Source organism: Anoplophora glabripennis, unplaced genomic scaffold (assembly GCF_000390285.2).
Source record: "Anoplophora glabripennis isolate ALB-LARVAE unplaced genomic scaffold, Agla_2.0 scaffold114, whole genome shotgun sequence".
Classification (NCBI taxonomy): domain Eukaryota; kingdom Metazoa; phylum Arthropoda; class Insecta; order Coleoptera; family Cerambycidae; genus Anoplophora; species Anoplophora glabripennis.
In genome coordinates this window covers 13,804-28,122 of record NW_019416319.1, presented here as the reverse complement: position 1 = coordinate 28,122, position 14,319 = coordinate 13,804, and the positions used below count along the sequence as shown (strand labels likewise).

Below are 14,319 nucleotides of genomic sequence, written 5' to 3'. Positions count from 1 at the left end.
AGAATACCTACGTTGTGTGTATCTACCTTTAATTGACCGATAGGCGCTGCCTACTAACTTTCTTTGAGGGGATGTATGGTTTAATTTTATAAAAACAAAAGCAGAGTAAATACACCTAACATTTATTTACATACAACAATCTTCAAATTAAACATTTGACAAATAGAATGTACAACAAAAACATTAACAACCATTTAACATAAAAGGAGAGTGCCAGGCTCACCTAGAGCTCCTGTGGGGAAAGAGCATGGCAGAGAAACCCACGATCGTTGCTCTTACCACCCAAATATAAATACAAAACAACCGCTAACCAAAGGCATAAATTAAGAACCTTTGCTAATGATAAATAAGACCTGTCTCATTTAATGTGTCACTAAATGTCATCTGTTACCTCATATTAGTCATACACACTTCCAAGTAAAACTGAAGAGGTTTGGTGTTAGTTAGCCGGCAGAGCCGGAAGGTACTGGAGTCCCATACGGGAGGCAATCCAGCTATAGTTGAGATTTCGGAAGATCCTTCATAACACTGGAGTCCCATACGGGAGGCAATCGAGCTTAATCCAGATTCGTTCCGCACGGGCGAAAATGTTAGTAAATTCAACAAGGCTCGTATAGACGTATGACATAAAGTGAGCACAAGAAATCAAAGAACAACCTAATCATGATAAAACAAGTTAAATGTGAAACAAAGAGGTCGTTAATGCAATATCTGGGCAGTCACGACAATATACATATTTTAACATGTAATAAATAATGAGCAATCTTTAATAATAATTGTAACAATTTTATCTTAGAAAAATATACGCCCCTGAGCGTAAGACAATGAAGGCTAAACATATACAGAATTATTATCATGAAACATCTATATTTTACGAACAACGTAATCATGACAAAAACAAGTTAGATGTGAAACAAAGGAGTCATTATTGTAATGTCTGGGCGCCCACACAATATATATATTTTAACATGAAATAAATAATGAGCAATCGTTAATAATAATTATAACAATTTTACCTTAGAAAAATATATGCCCTTGAGCATAAAGCAATGGAAGCTAAACATACAAAGAATTATTATCATGAAACATCTATAACCATCACAATCATAAGATTACATAGAACAATTAACAACAAAGTACTTAAAGAATATTACCTGCTAACTAATAACGGTTAAACACTTAATTTTCCACTACTTCTATATTTTTCACACTACACTGATCGTTTTACTTTTCACTCCGCGCTGTTCTCACTTCAACTGCCTATCTTCAACTATTTAGGCTTCCTTCCAGAATTTCCTACCTAAGTGCCTGTTTTTTGTGCTTCCTTCTACCAACCGTTAATATTACGTTTTCCTTTTTATACAACACCTATGTAACAGGTGACATCGAAGTTGATAAGATAAGTACGGTTTTGCACACTGTATACCATTATTAAATATCTTGGATTCAATTGGAAGAAAACTAAGGATAACTAAGAACAATCGGCGGGTAGTAATAGATAAGACTGATAAACATTCACGCTGAGCGGCCATAGTAGTTCCAACAGTTCAGAGACAATGCAACAACGGTTTGCTATCAACCATATCTAAAGGTAATCGATTAGTTATTGTTGCTCACGCCGGTGATGAAATAGGTTATATCTCAATTGTTGTTTTTTAATTCGAATTTTTGATTTGTACCATTAATTATTATAACCGGCCATGACTTAGTACGATAGTTTTTGGTTATATATTATCAAAAAAGTGGTTGCCGTACAGGAATTAATAATCTTATCAAAAAAATAGACTAAATTCCAAAATACAAGTAATTGTATATAAACTTTTGCATTAACCATAATTTTCAGACGGCATAGTTGTAAGAATTATTTGGAGAGTTAAATAATCATGTGGAATCGATGCCGCTCATATTTCAATGACTTGAAACAATGGGGGCTAAAATAGAGGGTTACACCCTGCATTTCTAACCCCTGTATCAGCAGATATGTACGGAATTACTAAAAAAGTTATCTTCGTATCATTCCGAAACTGGCTTCCGGTATTGCTATTTTTGTACGGCATTAGGTCGAAGTTCATTTTTTTTGTATAACCTATATACTTTAGAAATACCGTACAAAAATGTTTTGCCACCCTTGGTGGACAGGTTTAACTTAGCTGTGTACTCAATTGTACCCACAAGAATTGACGGCACAGTTTCTAAAGTTATTGTTACATGTGGTAGTATTGATTTATAAGTATTCATGCTGGGCCAAATGACCCCTTGAAAATTTCCGATGGGCTTGTAGTCTATGTCCTGTAAAACACCTAGTTCTATGAATGGACCATAATATACTTATCAAATTATTGGATTAAACGAACACCAATTATTTTAGTTCTAGAGTTTTATTTCATCGTTATCACCTCTGGAAAATATATTCGAAGGAACGCTAAAAAAGGACGAACCTGCTTTAAAAATGCAAAAGTGCTATTTACAAAGAAATAACACGTTCTTAATTCTAATAGAATTTTTTTACTAAAAAGTATAACAAAAAAATCCTGCGACACAAGGACCCGGTTAGGGTTATTTCTAACAAATAACTTTTTGAAATCTCTGTGGAGAGACATAACAAAACATACATAGTCTTAAGTAAGACGGAGTAAATACGTAATTCAATATAATGAACCTTTATTTTTCTTTCCTATTTCTATTAGTTTGTCCTAGTATTCCATCTTTTTAAGTGATGATATTGCAGGAAACCACTCTACCAGCTATAGCTCCGCCTAGCAATGGATATCACCTGTAATATCATTAAGTACAGCTAGATTCATGCAACGGCCGAACACACGATATATACCGGTTTAGGACTTGTTAGTCCTCATCAATGCCATAGATAAAACAATCAACGAACGATTCAATTGTTTTGATTCCTTAAATCCAAGAGAGAAGTAAATACAAGTAAAAGCTGTAACTAACATAAGTGCTACTGCTAATGCTAGTGGCCACTGTTACTGTAACAAAAGCCGGGACACGTAGTAATTTATTTGTTAGTTCTCGAAACGGATGGGCCAAAAAGTAAAATATTTCAGACAACACAAATTATCGAAAATGAAGGGCTATCAAGCAGGTTAGCGTTGTCCTTCGGAGAAATTTAGCAATATTTTTTTAACAAGTTCACTTAGAATCGGGGCCATGTGTTGAGCAGGTATAAAGAGGGAAATCGATATTTTTAATAACGTCCGAAACCACGAGAAGAGCTTAGAGATTCCAAAGTAGAATTGAATCAAATTGTTAAATTGATAATGATTCGAACGGAAAGATATATGATAAGCAGATTTTCCAAGCTATAAGGATATATTAAATGAGATTGACTAATCCGTCCCGTATCGCTAAACGGAGTCACTAGAGGAAGGCTAGGGTTATTTGTAAGTTTAGCCTCAGAATTATTTAGATAACTATTAACATGGCATAGTTATGCCAAAGCGTCCCGACATTCAGGGTTCCCGCCAATAAGAAAAGAACAGAAACTTCTGGACCCAAGAAATGGGCGTGTCGAAGCGAGATATCGAATTCAGGAAATATCTCGAAAAAGGCAGTTGTTCCTTATGTTCCACATTGAACAGTTGACTTAGTTTTAGAGTCTCGGGCTAGTTAATTAAATTTAAAAATGGATAAAGTTTTTTCCCAAATTTTGCTATGGAGCGCGCATTCCCTGAATCTCGGTATGCTGGCGCTGTCGCGTAATAATAAATTAGTTAATAATGTTGTTCGAGCCGTTGTGTTGTTATTTTGTTTGTTTGTTTTGTTTATTGTTATTAAAAACCCTTCCTGTAAGTTTTGGTGTTTCCTTTTGTTTCTCTCAATTTCAGTGACACCCTGTATAGCCAGCCACTGGATCGATTCTACGTAAGCAATAGAGGGTAAGTGCTTGAAATTCATTCTCTGAACATACAACATTTCTAAGTTCCCACGTATTAATTAAAGTATAATGATAATTATAAACTCCCTTTCGAGAATTAAATAGTAAACTCTTTTGAAATCCAGACTCGTTATGATACTGGTCATAATGAAAGATAGATAGAAAAAGAAATAACCCCTCGGGTTACATTACTAACTGCCTGAGACCTATAAAGAGGCCAAAAAATGGCAAAATATGACCTGTACTACAGGTATTATGAACGCAGTTAGTAGCAATGGTCACTAAATGGTAGCACTTTGTTACATCTTTTACTTGATTACTTGTTTCATCATCAGGGAAACAGAAATTACAATATACCTGTATAAAGAAGCAAACTTCAGCATATTAAAAAACAAGGAGTGAAATAAATACTACTGAAGTAAGAATGCGGTGTTTTAATGTGATCTTGATGTTACTGAATGAACGTGACTGAAATATCATTTCTGTTCCAAATAAAATTACTGGTGTCTTGGTTTCTAATCATTTATGAAGGCTCTGTATATTACTTATACTTTAACTTTGCTACAGAACCTCTGCGAACCCATCGGGGACTATGATGGAATGTTAATCCTGATGCCTTCCAACTCAATAACCAGAAAGTGAACTGAACCAGTATATGCAGTACGGTTTAAATTATTGCCATTTTGCGTTGTATAAAGCCCTGCATGTCAATAACATTTATAAAAAAAAATCTTAGATTTCTTTACCAGTACATTGTTTCCAGTCTAGACCTCAGATGTAGCGCCCCGTCAACTCAGGTATTATGGAATCCTGCGGTAAAATTCCAAGGATACAACAAGCACCTAAAAGCTTCCGAAATTCATAGGAACTTGTAGAAGGCCTACACAAGCCCCTCGAAGCTTCTAAATATTTCAGGTACTCACAGGAGACCTCGACATCATGCTAGGTAAGGCAGAGCCTAAAAAAAAGTTAGGTCGCCAGGAAGCTTTATATGCAACAAGGCGCAGTCGAAAGTCTACAGGAAACCGTGCTATCTCGATGATGTTCCAGAGTGGAAGAAGATAATAAAACAAATTAAATCGTTGTGGTTGGCGTGATGAGGAAGGCGCCCGAACATCTCGACTGGCCCCTTTATCGACGAGACGACAGTCTCAGCACCGCAGGCAATCCATGTAAATCTCGGTACAAATGCATTTAGGAGTAATTTCCGAAGTAGTGAAAGACGACAATAATTATAAACTGTGTCGTAGCTTCGATATTAAGTACAGTATAAATAATTAAAGTAAAATTGTGCTAGCCTTTAGTGTAATATATATACTTCAGTATTTCAATTATTCCACTTGATCAATATTTAATGTTGCAGTTACAGTTTATATAAATCTTTGAATAGATGGGCGTTGACTCTAAATGGCCGTCGTCTTTAAATACGCAATCGTTGTAACGTACAGACCATTTGGTGAACACCATTTGCTTCATTCTGATAACAGCCGGCGCTGCAAAATGGAGAATAATTTCTGTTTGAAAGCATTTATCTTTCTCGGCGTAGATCCTTACCGCCCTATAAGAAAGTGGCGTGTGACTTTCAACAACTTATTATCAGTATGGATTATTTCCCTATCTCTTTGCAAGTGCTACCTAGATAGAAATCTACAAAATATAGAACCAATAAGTGCACTTAATATAGTAAGTTCATTTTTCATATATATATTTATAAATATTACAACATTAANATCAGTATGGATTATTTCCCTATCTCTTTGCAAGTGCTACCTAGATAGAAATCTACAAAATATAGAACCAATAAGTGCACTTAATATAGTAAGTTCATTTTTCATATATATATTTATAAATATTACAACATTAATAACTATATTCTTTTTACAGATATGTGTTAAATATTTGGCGCTTGCTTTAGGTACAAAAACGGTCAAACAAATTCTGGAATTAAAAGAACAATTTTGGGAAGTCGATATTGTAGATGACGAAATAACGTATTTAATACAATATTTGAAAGCAATAGACAGGTTGTATAAAAGTGCCATATTTCTCGCCGTATCTGCATATACAGTACCCCCCTTACTTTCGATAAACTCTTCTGTGTTTAACTGCTTTATACCTTTTCATATACCGTTTCCATTATTTTATATCATGGAGATTTACGTAATTATATTTAGTGCGTTTGTCTTTATTTATTTCAATATATTTGTATGTTCTCTCATAGTTTTTGCTGCTATTCAATTTAGGCTAGTAAATTTTAAGATTAGGGATATCAATCTTAACGATATCGAAAATGACCAGGATGTTGAAGTGTATGTTCGGAACGTGAAGAAGATAATCAAACATCAACAGTTACTTATGAGGTTAGTCTGATTCATTTTAAATTAACTAGCTTGCTTTTAATCACTGTTTGAAATAGGGTGCATGAAATTTTTTATCTACGATCGTGTCCAAAATGGCAATTTTTCTCATAATTTCCAGTGTAAAAATTAGCCTTTATAAGGGACTGTGCAAAATGAGTGTGTTACATAATAAGTCTGGTAACTAGACTTTTACCGTACGATTGAAGATTGCGAAACGAACCAATGGCGAGTTTTGTAATCAATGGAGTGCGGTAACAATACTTTATTTACAGCCGCGCATTTTTTTTAATATTTGTTTGACATTTAATAATCACATCCAAGAAAACAAATTTTTCGGCCTGGGGGTCTGACATGTACACTTTTTAATTTTGATGGTCTGTGTTATCAGTTACCAGAGGGATTTTTAGTTGTCGGTTTTGATGTTGTTTCAGTGTTTACAAATTTCCCATTAAAGAGAATTTTAAGTAGTATAACTTTTGTCTCATTAATTTTGAAACTTTTTCGTCTCTTGTTTTTTTTTCGATATCTGGCCTGAAATATTCAATTAAATCCGTGACAATGTAGCACCCCAGCCGCGTAAATTTCATTTAACGTTATATCAATCCATGAAAAACAAAACTCAATGATTTGTATAAACTGACGTTTGTGAATATCATCCTTAAAAGTAATTAAAAGTATTATTTCAAAAGTATTTTCAGTGCTAAGAAAAGAGAAAAAAATTCCTACTTCATCGCCCTCTATCTCCGAAACGATGCGATTTAGGAAATAAGTTTATATCATGAATGAACATTACTTTAACCAGTTCTATCGATTCTTGAAGTTATCCAGATTAAACATGAATCACCCTGTATATATATATACTTCTATGAAATATTTCGATTTTCCCAATAGTTTTTCCGTATATTTTTCAAATGAAATACAGATTATGAGAAAATTAATGTTTTGGAGTTCATTTTTACAACAAAGTGAATTAGAGAAAAGAAACTTGCGGATAATCCTTGGAAAATCTTATACAGGGTGTTTCATAATGATATACAAATATTTTAAGGTGTTTAGAAAGTAATTTCAGGGGAGGTATATATATTTTTTTTGATTTGAGCCCCCTTGACAAAATATTTAAATCTCAAAATGGCCGAAAAATTAGCTTTATATTTATTTTAGAAATTTCAATTTTGATACACGTTACACAACTAGTTGAATGGTATTATTTGGTAGTTTTTTTTCTGGTTTATGTCATTGAAGGAAAGAAATTAGCACTCTTTGGTTTTATTTCTGTCACAACTTTTTCTGCATTATTCAATTTCAACAAGAAAATAATGTTTAATCTCCATTTCATTTAAAAACTTTTTTTACTCTTTCTATTTTTTCATATACTACTTAATGGTTTACGATCAAAACAATAAATTATTTTTCCTTGCCGATTAGGTGCACATAATTAGTATAACAGTTACCAAAAACGATTGTCATTTTTTACATGCTTTTTACAAAAATTATTTTTTATGAATAGGAAAAGCTAAGCAAATATGAACTCATTTAATAAAAAAATATAAAAGCTATTTTTTTCGGCCATTTTGAAGTTTGTATAATTTCTCTGCGGGGGGGGGGGCTCAAAATGAAAAAATGTATTAGAAGTACCCCCTAAAATTACTTTCTAAACACCTCCTCAAAATATTCGCACATCATTATGAAACACCCTGTATAGTTTTCCGAGGTTTAATTATTTATGAGTAAACGTATCATTTTATAGATTTTCGATGAACATTACGAATTAATTATGCGCTTTTTAATATTTTCCACAAAAAATATATATTTTTTTAAGCTTTTTTGCGACAGCGATGAAGCAGTTTTACATAAAAAATACTAGATATAAAAATCCATAATAAATAAAAAAGTTGTTTTTTAATTACAAATAAATAATATATTGATATAATCTTTATTACCTGTAGGTACCATTGCAGCTCTAGAAAATTCCTTTCCTATTGTCATCAAATTTATATTTCCAATTTCATTATAATACAAATTTTTATTTTTTAATATTCAAAGTAAAAAAAATCAAAGAAAACAGATATTTCTGGAAAATATTAAAAAGTGCATAATTAATTCGAAAACCTATAAATGATACGTTTGATGCTCATAAATATTCAAACCTTGGAAAATTATATGAGACTTACTAAGAATTTTCCACAATTCATTCATATACTTTTTTATTTAAAAATGAATTGGCCATTATTTTAGCTTCAAAACATAAATTTTCACATAATCTGTACTTCATTTAAAAATATACGTTAAAACTATTGGGAATTTCGAAATTTTCAGAGGAGCAATTTTGTAAGAAATTTAATTTGAACTACTTTTATTTGAAACTTTTTTCGAAAAAATGCATCTTCATTGAGACGTCGGCAGTTTTCTATAAAAAAATCTCAGAGTAAAAAAGTTCGTTCATATTTTTCTCATTTTCCTAGATTAGAACTAAAATTATTTAAGATCGATATCTTTTTCAGCTGTCAGTAAATTTTCAGTAAAAAATATTCCAATCAAAGGCTCCACGGTTTCATATGGTTTGTCTTTTCTGAAAAAATAAGGAATGAGAACACACCTGTCGTTGAATTGTTTGTAGGTACATCAAATCATATTACTTTTGTGACTTCTTAGATATATAAGTTGACGTTAGCGTGAGTGCGATTTGTGCGGAACTTTTGGGAGAGAATTATTTTCAAACTCGTCTATATTATTATTAACGTTATGAAACATTTGATATTTTTATTAAAACTGTTAAGAACAACAATGGCGACTTCAACTACAGCAGTTTAATGACATGAAAAGTTTAATGTTCAATATTGTCTGTTTCATTTCTATTTATTAATGACAAAAAAATAATTCAGATTTTTCCAGGTACGTCGACGATTTAAATACAATATTAAGTGTGCCAGTTGCGCTGTTGATGGTGACTAACATTTCCATGATATGTATAACTATGTATAATGCAACGGTAACGTAAGTAGTTTAAAAAAAAAACACATCACTGTACCCTTAGAATAATTAGAATAATCAAAATTTCTCAACACAATATGTAATAACTATAATTAATTCTTGCAGCAGAAAGATTGCATTGGCAGTTTCAGTACACCATTTCACAGTAAAGATTACATTTGTATCACGCAGTAAATTTAAAAATTAAAGAAAACCGCTAATATGAAAAAATTGAAATTCTTTAATAAAAGAAACGAACATAGTTGTAAATTTGTATAATAATAGTTCATTTAAATAAGCTTGCTTGTAAAAAAGAAACTTTGAAAATTGGAGAATAAGAAATTATTATTAGATTTTAATGTCAATGTCAAGTCCTTAATAATAGTCAATATTTTATCACATACCTATTTAAACCTATCTTATGATGGCATATTTAATATTTAGCAAATGCGGGTTTTGAATACTTATAATCTAGCACACATAATTTTCTGGGAACAATTATGCAAGAGAACATGCTGGATCTCTCTCTTTTTTTAATTACCGTAAAAACAAGCTCTATTTAATGTTAAAAAGAGCGAATTCCGAGCGGCTTTAGCCTGACCTTGGGACAATTTGTTTATAACGCTATTTTGCACGTCCTACTTTGTTATTGTAAAGGGCTACTTAATTTCAACATTTTCAAATTTTTCTTTTTGACACGTTTCTTTGGATCAATTAGAATATATATCTATGATTAACGTCCAAAATTAAGTAGTAATTAAACCATTAGTTGCAAAACAAACAAACGAAATAATTTAATAAATATCTGGAACAACAATTTCACGGTTTTCGAAAATAAATTGATTTTTCCGCGTTCAGCCGTTATTTTACAGTTAACAAATTGGTGAAATATGACTTCAATTACCTTAAATTGTAGCTAATTAATTGCATACAACATAAAATGAAAATGACAATTTTTCGATAGGACGTCTAGACTTTCGTGGGCAGCAAAAAAGTGAAAAAATACGTAAATTTGCTATTTGCCAACTTAGCGTAACTTCTTTCGAGTTATTTTTTTTTCATATTATCATTCTACATAAAGTCCCGTCGTAAAGTGCAAGAAAATGTCTACTATATTTTTTTTACGTTCAAATTCTAATAATTAGACTGGAGTAAAAGAGGTAAATTCAAAGGGTCAACTGCTCGATTTCCTTTTTTAGTTGTGTTGACAAACTAAAACAAAAAAATATATATTATTATTTATATTAATTTAGGTAATAAAAACAAATCAGGACTAATAATGTTTAACGTAAGTTATCACTACATATAAAACTTTTTCTTTTTTTCGGATCGATACTATCTGATTCCCATAGTTATTAATTTTTGCAATAACGTTTGGCATTATACGCAAGTGGTAATTTTTAAACAAAATTAACCACTTGACTATATATTTCACATGTCTCATTTTGAAAGAAATAAGAAGTGCCAATAATGAACTGTTCTCTCAGTGTAGAACATAGCAACAGCTTAGAATTACTACTTGGAAATATATTTTCGTTCACCTCAATGATTTTTGTTATATATAATATTTTTCAGCGAATGGGTTTTATTGGATCAAATTAGAATGTTTGCAACAGTATTGTGTGTAGTTACAGAATCTTTTTTGGTATATGGCTTTCCTGCGCAAGTGATGATGGACCAGGTATGTGTTACTGTAAGCAATTAGACATAGTCACATAATCTAGGTGTTTCTTTAATATTGCGAAAAAGTAGGGCACTTTTCTACATAAACTTATTTTCAAAAACGACTGCTGTTATCAAAGTTAAACCCTTTTAAAGGGTTTTAATTTTATTTCTCACAAAAAGGTCCCTTAATTCCGATGTTTTGGGAAATAAATTTATATGGAAAATTCCCTCGTAATTTCTGGCAAGGAATTGCTAAAGTTTTTTTGCAATACTAAGAAACACATTTTATAATTATTTTTAGTCAGAAATAGCAGCAGAAGCTACATATTCTGAGTGCAAATGGTACCTACCGAAATTGCGACATTTGCGATACGATTTCCTGATTATGATGATAAGAGGTCAGGAAGGTGTTTCTATAAGGGCTGCAAAATATCACATCATTAATAACAGAACTGTTCTACTAGTAAGTAAAAAATATCAATAATTGTTAAAACTCTGAATATAATAATTCTATAATTTTAAAAACCAGAGCAGAAATTTAAATTGTTCTATCATATACAGGGTCTCTGATATGTATGGAAACAGTCTATTATTTCCTAAAGTAAGATAACTAACTAAAATCATGACACAAATGTTTTAGGGTTTGCGAAATATATTACAATAAAGAAAAATTTAGTATACAGTATCAGTCAAAAAGTCATGACGAAACAAAGTTGTTTTTCTTTTAATGGAACACCCTGCATATTAATCCATATTTCAATTCTTCTCAAAATTTTAAACAAAATTCATATAGCACATCATGTACCTACATTTTCCAGATATCGAACTTTGAAAATAACTTTTTACTACTCTGAAATATATAAAAGGAGAAGGGACCCAAATTATAATAATAATAATATAATATAATAATAATAATAATAAGATATATATTTAATTAAAAATGTATTTTTTAATGAATATCTTGGATATTTTAAATTTTATGGAAACAATATGGAAAAATGGGAAAAAAAGTTTTAATAAACAACAATTATTTTCTTTGGAATACTATCGTCTACATGCCCTTGGTGAGGTGATCAAAATTTAGTCCACTGTAAATCATGTTCTCTGATAGGCAATCCAATCGTAGGAAATTTGAGAAAATTAATTAAGATTAGAAAAACAAAAAAATCAACGCCCTGTATTTCAGAAAGAATATATTATTGGACATGTGTTAATATAAAATTTATTAATAATTTTTTTATAAAATAATTACAAGAAATATTCTAGACTCATTCGGAAACATTCAATATTCTTGTACGGATTTGAATAGGAATTATATTTGTCTGTACACAATTTTTAAAAAATTTTAATAACATGTATAAATTGCTCCTATAAATATACGTATTTCCAATGAAATTCAAATAAATTAAGTTAGTACTACGTAATAGAAAAAACACATATCTCAATCTATAATTTTTATTGCAGATAATGAAAACTGCTTATACCTTTTATACTTTTATGCAAAAAGTAACATGAACCAGGAGGGAGTTGATCGATTAATTTTGCACAGAGCACTCAGAGCAACATTTCAGTGCACTTGCACTGGGAGTGTGTATTGTTGCCATGCACCAAATTTTCCAGTGAAATCTGGGGCATTAAGAAATAGTGGATATTTTAAATATATAAGGGTGATTCATTAATAATTATATATATGCCAACTGGATAATCCTCTGCTGAAAATGTGAGAAAGTGACACATAGCGCTTAAATAAAATATAGCTCCTTACGAAGTTACAGGGTGCTTTATTTAAGAAATTATAAATGATTTTTTCCCTTTACTTTAACCTGTTTGATATTTCTCTATCATACTTGGCATAAAGATTAGATACTTTAGAACATATTAAAACTGCTACAAAATCGTTCGTGATTAATACCAGAGGCGTAGGACAGGTGTAGAGGGGCAGTTTCCTATTCCTAATTCTGCGCCACTGGCGGAATTTTTATTTTAGTATACTTTTTTAATATACTACTCTTACATAGCGGTAAAGTCATTATTTCTCGAAATTTTTAAAGTTAAACAGGGCTGCACAACCATTTTTTTTATTATGTAATGTATATGTCATATTATTATTATTCAAGTCGGTGTTTTCTGTCGGAATTATATTGAATTAGGTGAGTTAGGGTTTACAGTTGAGTTTATTATCATTTAAATCATTTAATTTTTTTTAAATCAAACACCATGTAACTCCTTAAGGACCCATATTTTATCTAAGCGTTATGTCTTCATTTTTCAGTCCAGTTAACGTATGTATAATTATTAACTAATTATTTAAACACTACTGGTATTATACAGGGTGTTTCTAAAATAGGGCTCCAAACTTCTGCTGCGTTTATAACTCATTAAAATAAGCCAAAAAGTTCCTATTAACATGTGCCCTAAAACGCACCCTTAGGAAGTTATATGCCGTTAAAAGCGCTCAAACAAAACTGTTTTTTTTTCTGTTATTGACAAAACAGTCGAAAATAAATAGAAAAAAATTTATGGGTCTTACATAACTTTATTATTACCTACATAATGTACGAGTATGACAAAACTTAAATGAGTTGTATGGAGAAAAATGGATAGGCCAAGGAGGTCCTGTTCCCTGGCCTCCACGTTCCCCTGACCTTAACCCCCTGGACTATTTTTTGTGGGGTCAACTTAAGGCAAAGGTTTATAAAATTCCAATTGAGACCATTCATTTTGTGGGGTCAACTTAAGGCAAAGGTTTATAAAATTCCAATTGAGACCATTCAGCAACTACGGGAGGAAATTGAAACCGCGTGCATGGAAATAAGGCAAACACCTAGAATTTTCCAAAGAGTTCGCAAATCATTGAAGCGTCGAGCTAGATTATGCATCGAAATGCAAGGTGGTCACTTCGAGCAGTTCTTGTAATTTAACTTATTATTACTAATTTTAATCCCATTATTTTCTATTTCACATTTAGCTATTGTCTGCAGTAGTAATTAGTAAGTGTAACTCTAAATTTAAATAGTCTTAGTTTGTGTCCTAAATTATTTATTAAATGATCGGATCCTTCATAACTGCAATTTATTTAAATAATGTTACTGAATTTTCAAACTCAATTTACTCGAAAACCATAGGAAATATAGATTTGGACAAAGATAATATTTTTCACGTAAAATTGTTCAGATTTTATAAATCTGTAGAGAAAATTGTAAAAAAATTGAAATAAAAAAAATTACGGGCCGAAAACCCCCTTCACCAACCTAAATGGGACGCATATGATTTGCATGTCGAAAAACGCAGTAGCCCATGCTATTTAACGTAAAAAGTTATGTAAGACCCATATTTTTTTTTCTATTCATTTGCGACCGTTTTGTCAATAACAGAAAAAAAAAACAGTTTTGTTTACGCCCTTTTAAGGGCATATAACTTCCTAAGAGTGCG

At 31.3% G+C, this 14,319-nt stretch overlaps 1 protein-coding gene across 1 annotated transcript; it reads left to right on the top strand.

The window, feature by feature from the left end:
• The first annotated feature begins 3,081 nt into the window (after positions 1-3,081).
• On the top strand, positions 3,082-12,402 carry LOC111691370. Its single transcript, XM_023454076.1, has 6 exons — positions 3,082-3,100; positions 5,808-6,252; positions 9,145-9,246; positions 10,798-10,903; positions 11,189-11,350; positions 12,352-12,402. Exons 1-6 carry the CDS (start codon positions 3,082-3,084, stop codon positions 12,400-12,402), a joined length of 885 nt encoding a protein of 294 aa, XP_023309844.1.
• Positions 12,403-14,319: the final 1,917 nt, after the last annotated feature.

What these genes read in the sequence shown, in the direction of transcription:
- LOC111691370 (XM_023454076.1), top strand. An exon ending in CATCAACAGTTACTTATGAG is followed by an intron (nt 6,253 to 9,144) that starts GTTAGTCTGATT and finishes AGATTTTTCCAG; the next exon opens with GTACGTCGACGATTTAAATA. An exon ending in ATAACAGAACTGTTCTACTA is followed by an intron (nt 11,351 to 12,351) that starts GTAAGTAAAAAA and finishes TTTTTATTGCAG; the next exon opens with ATAATGAAAACTGCTTATAC.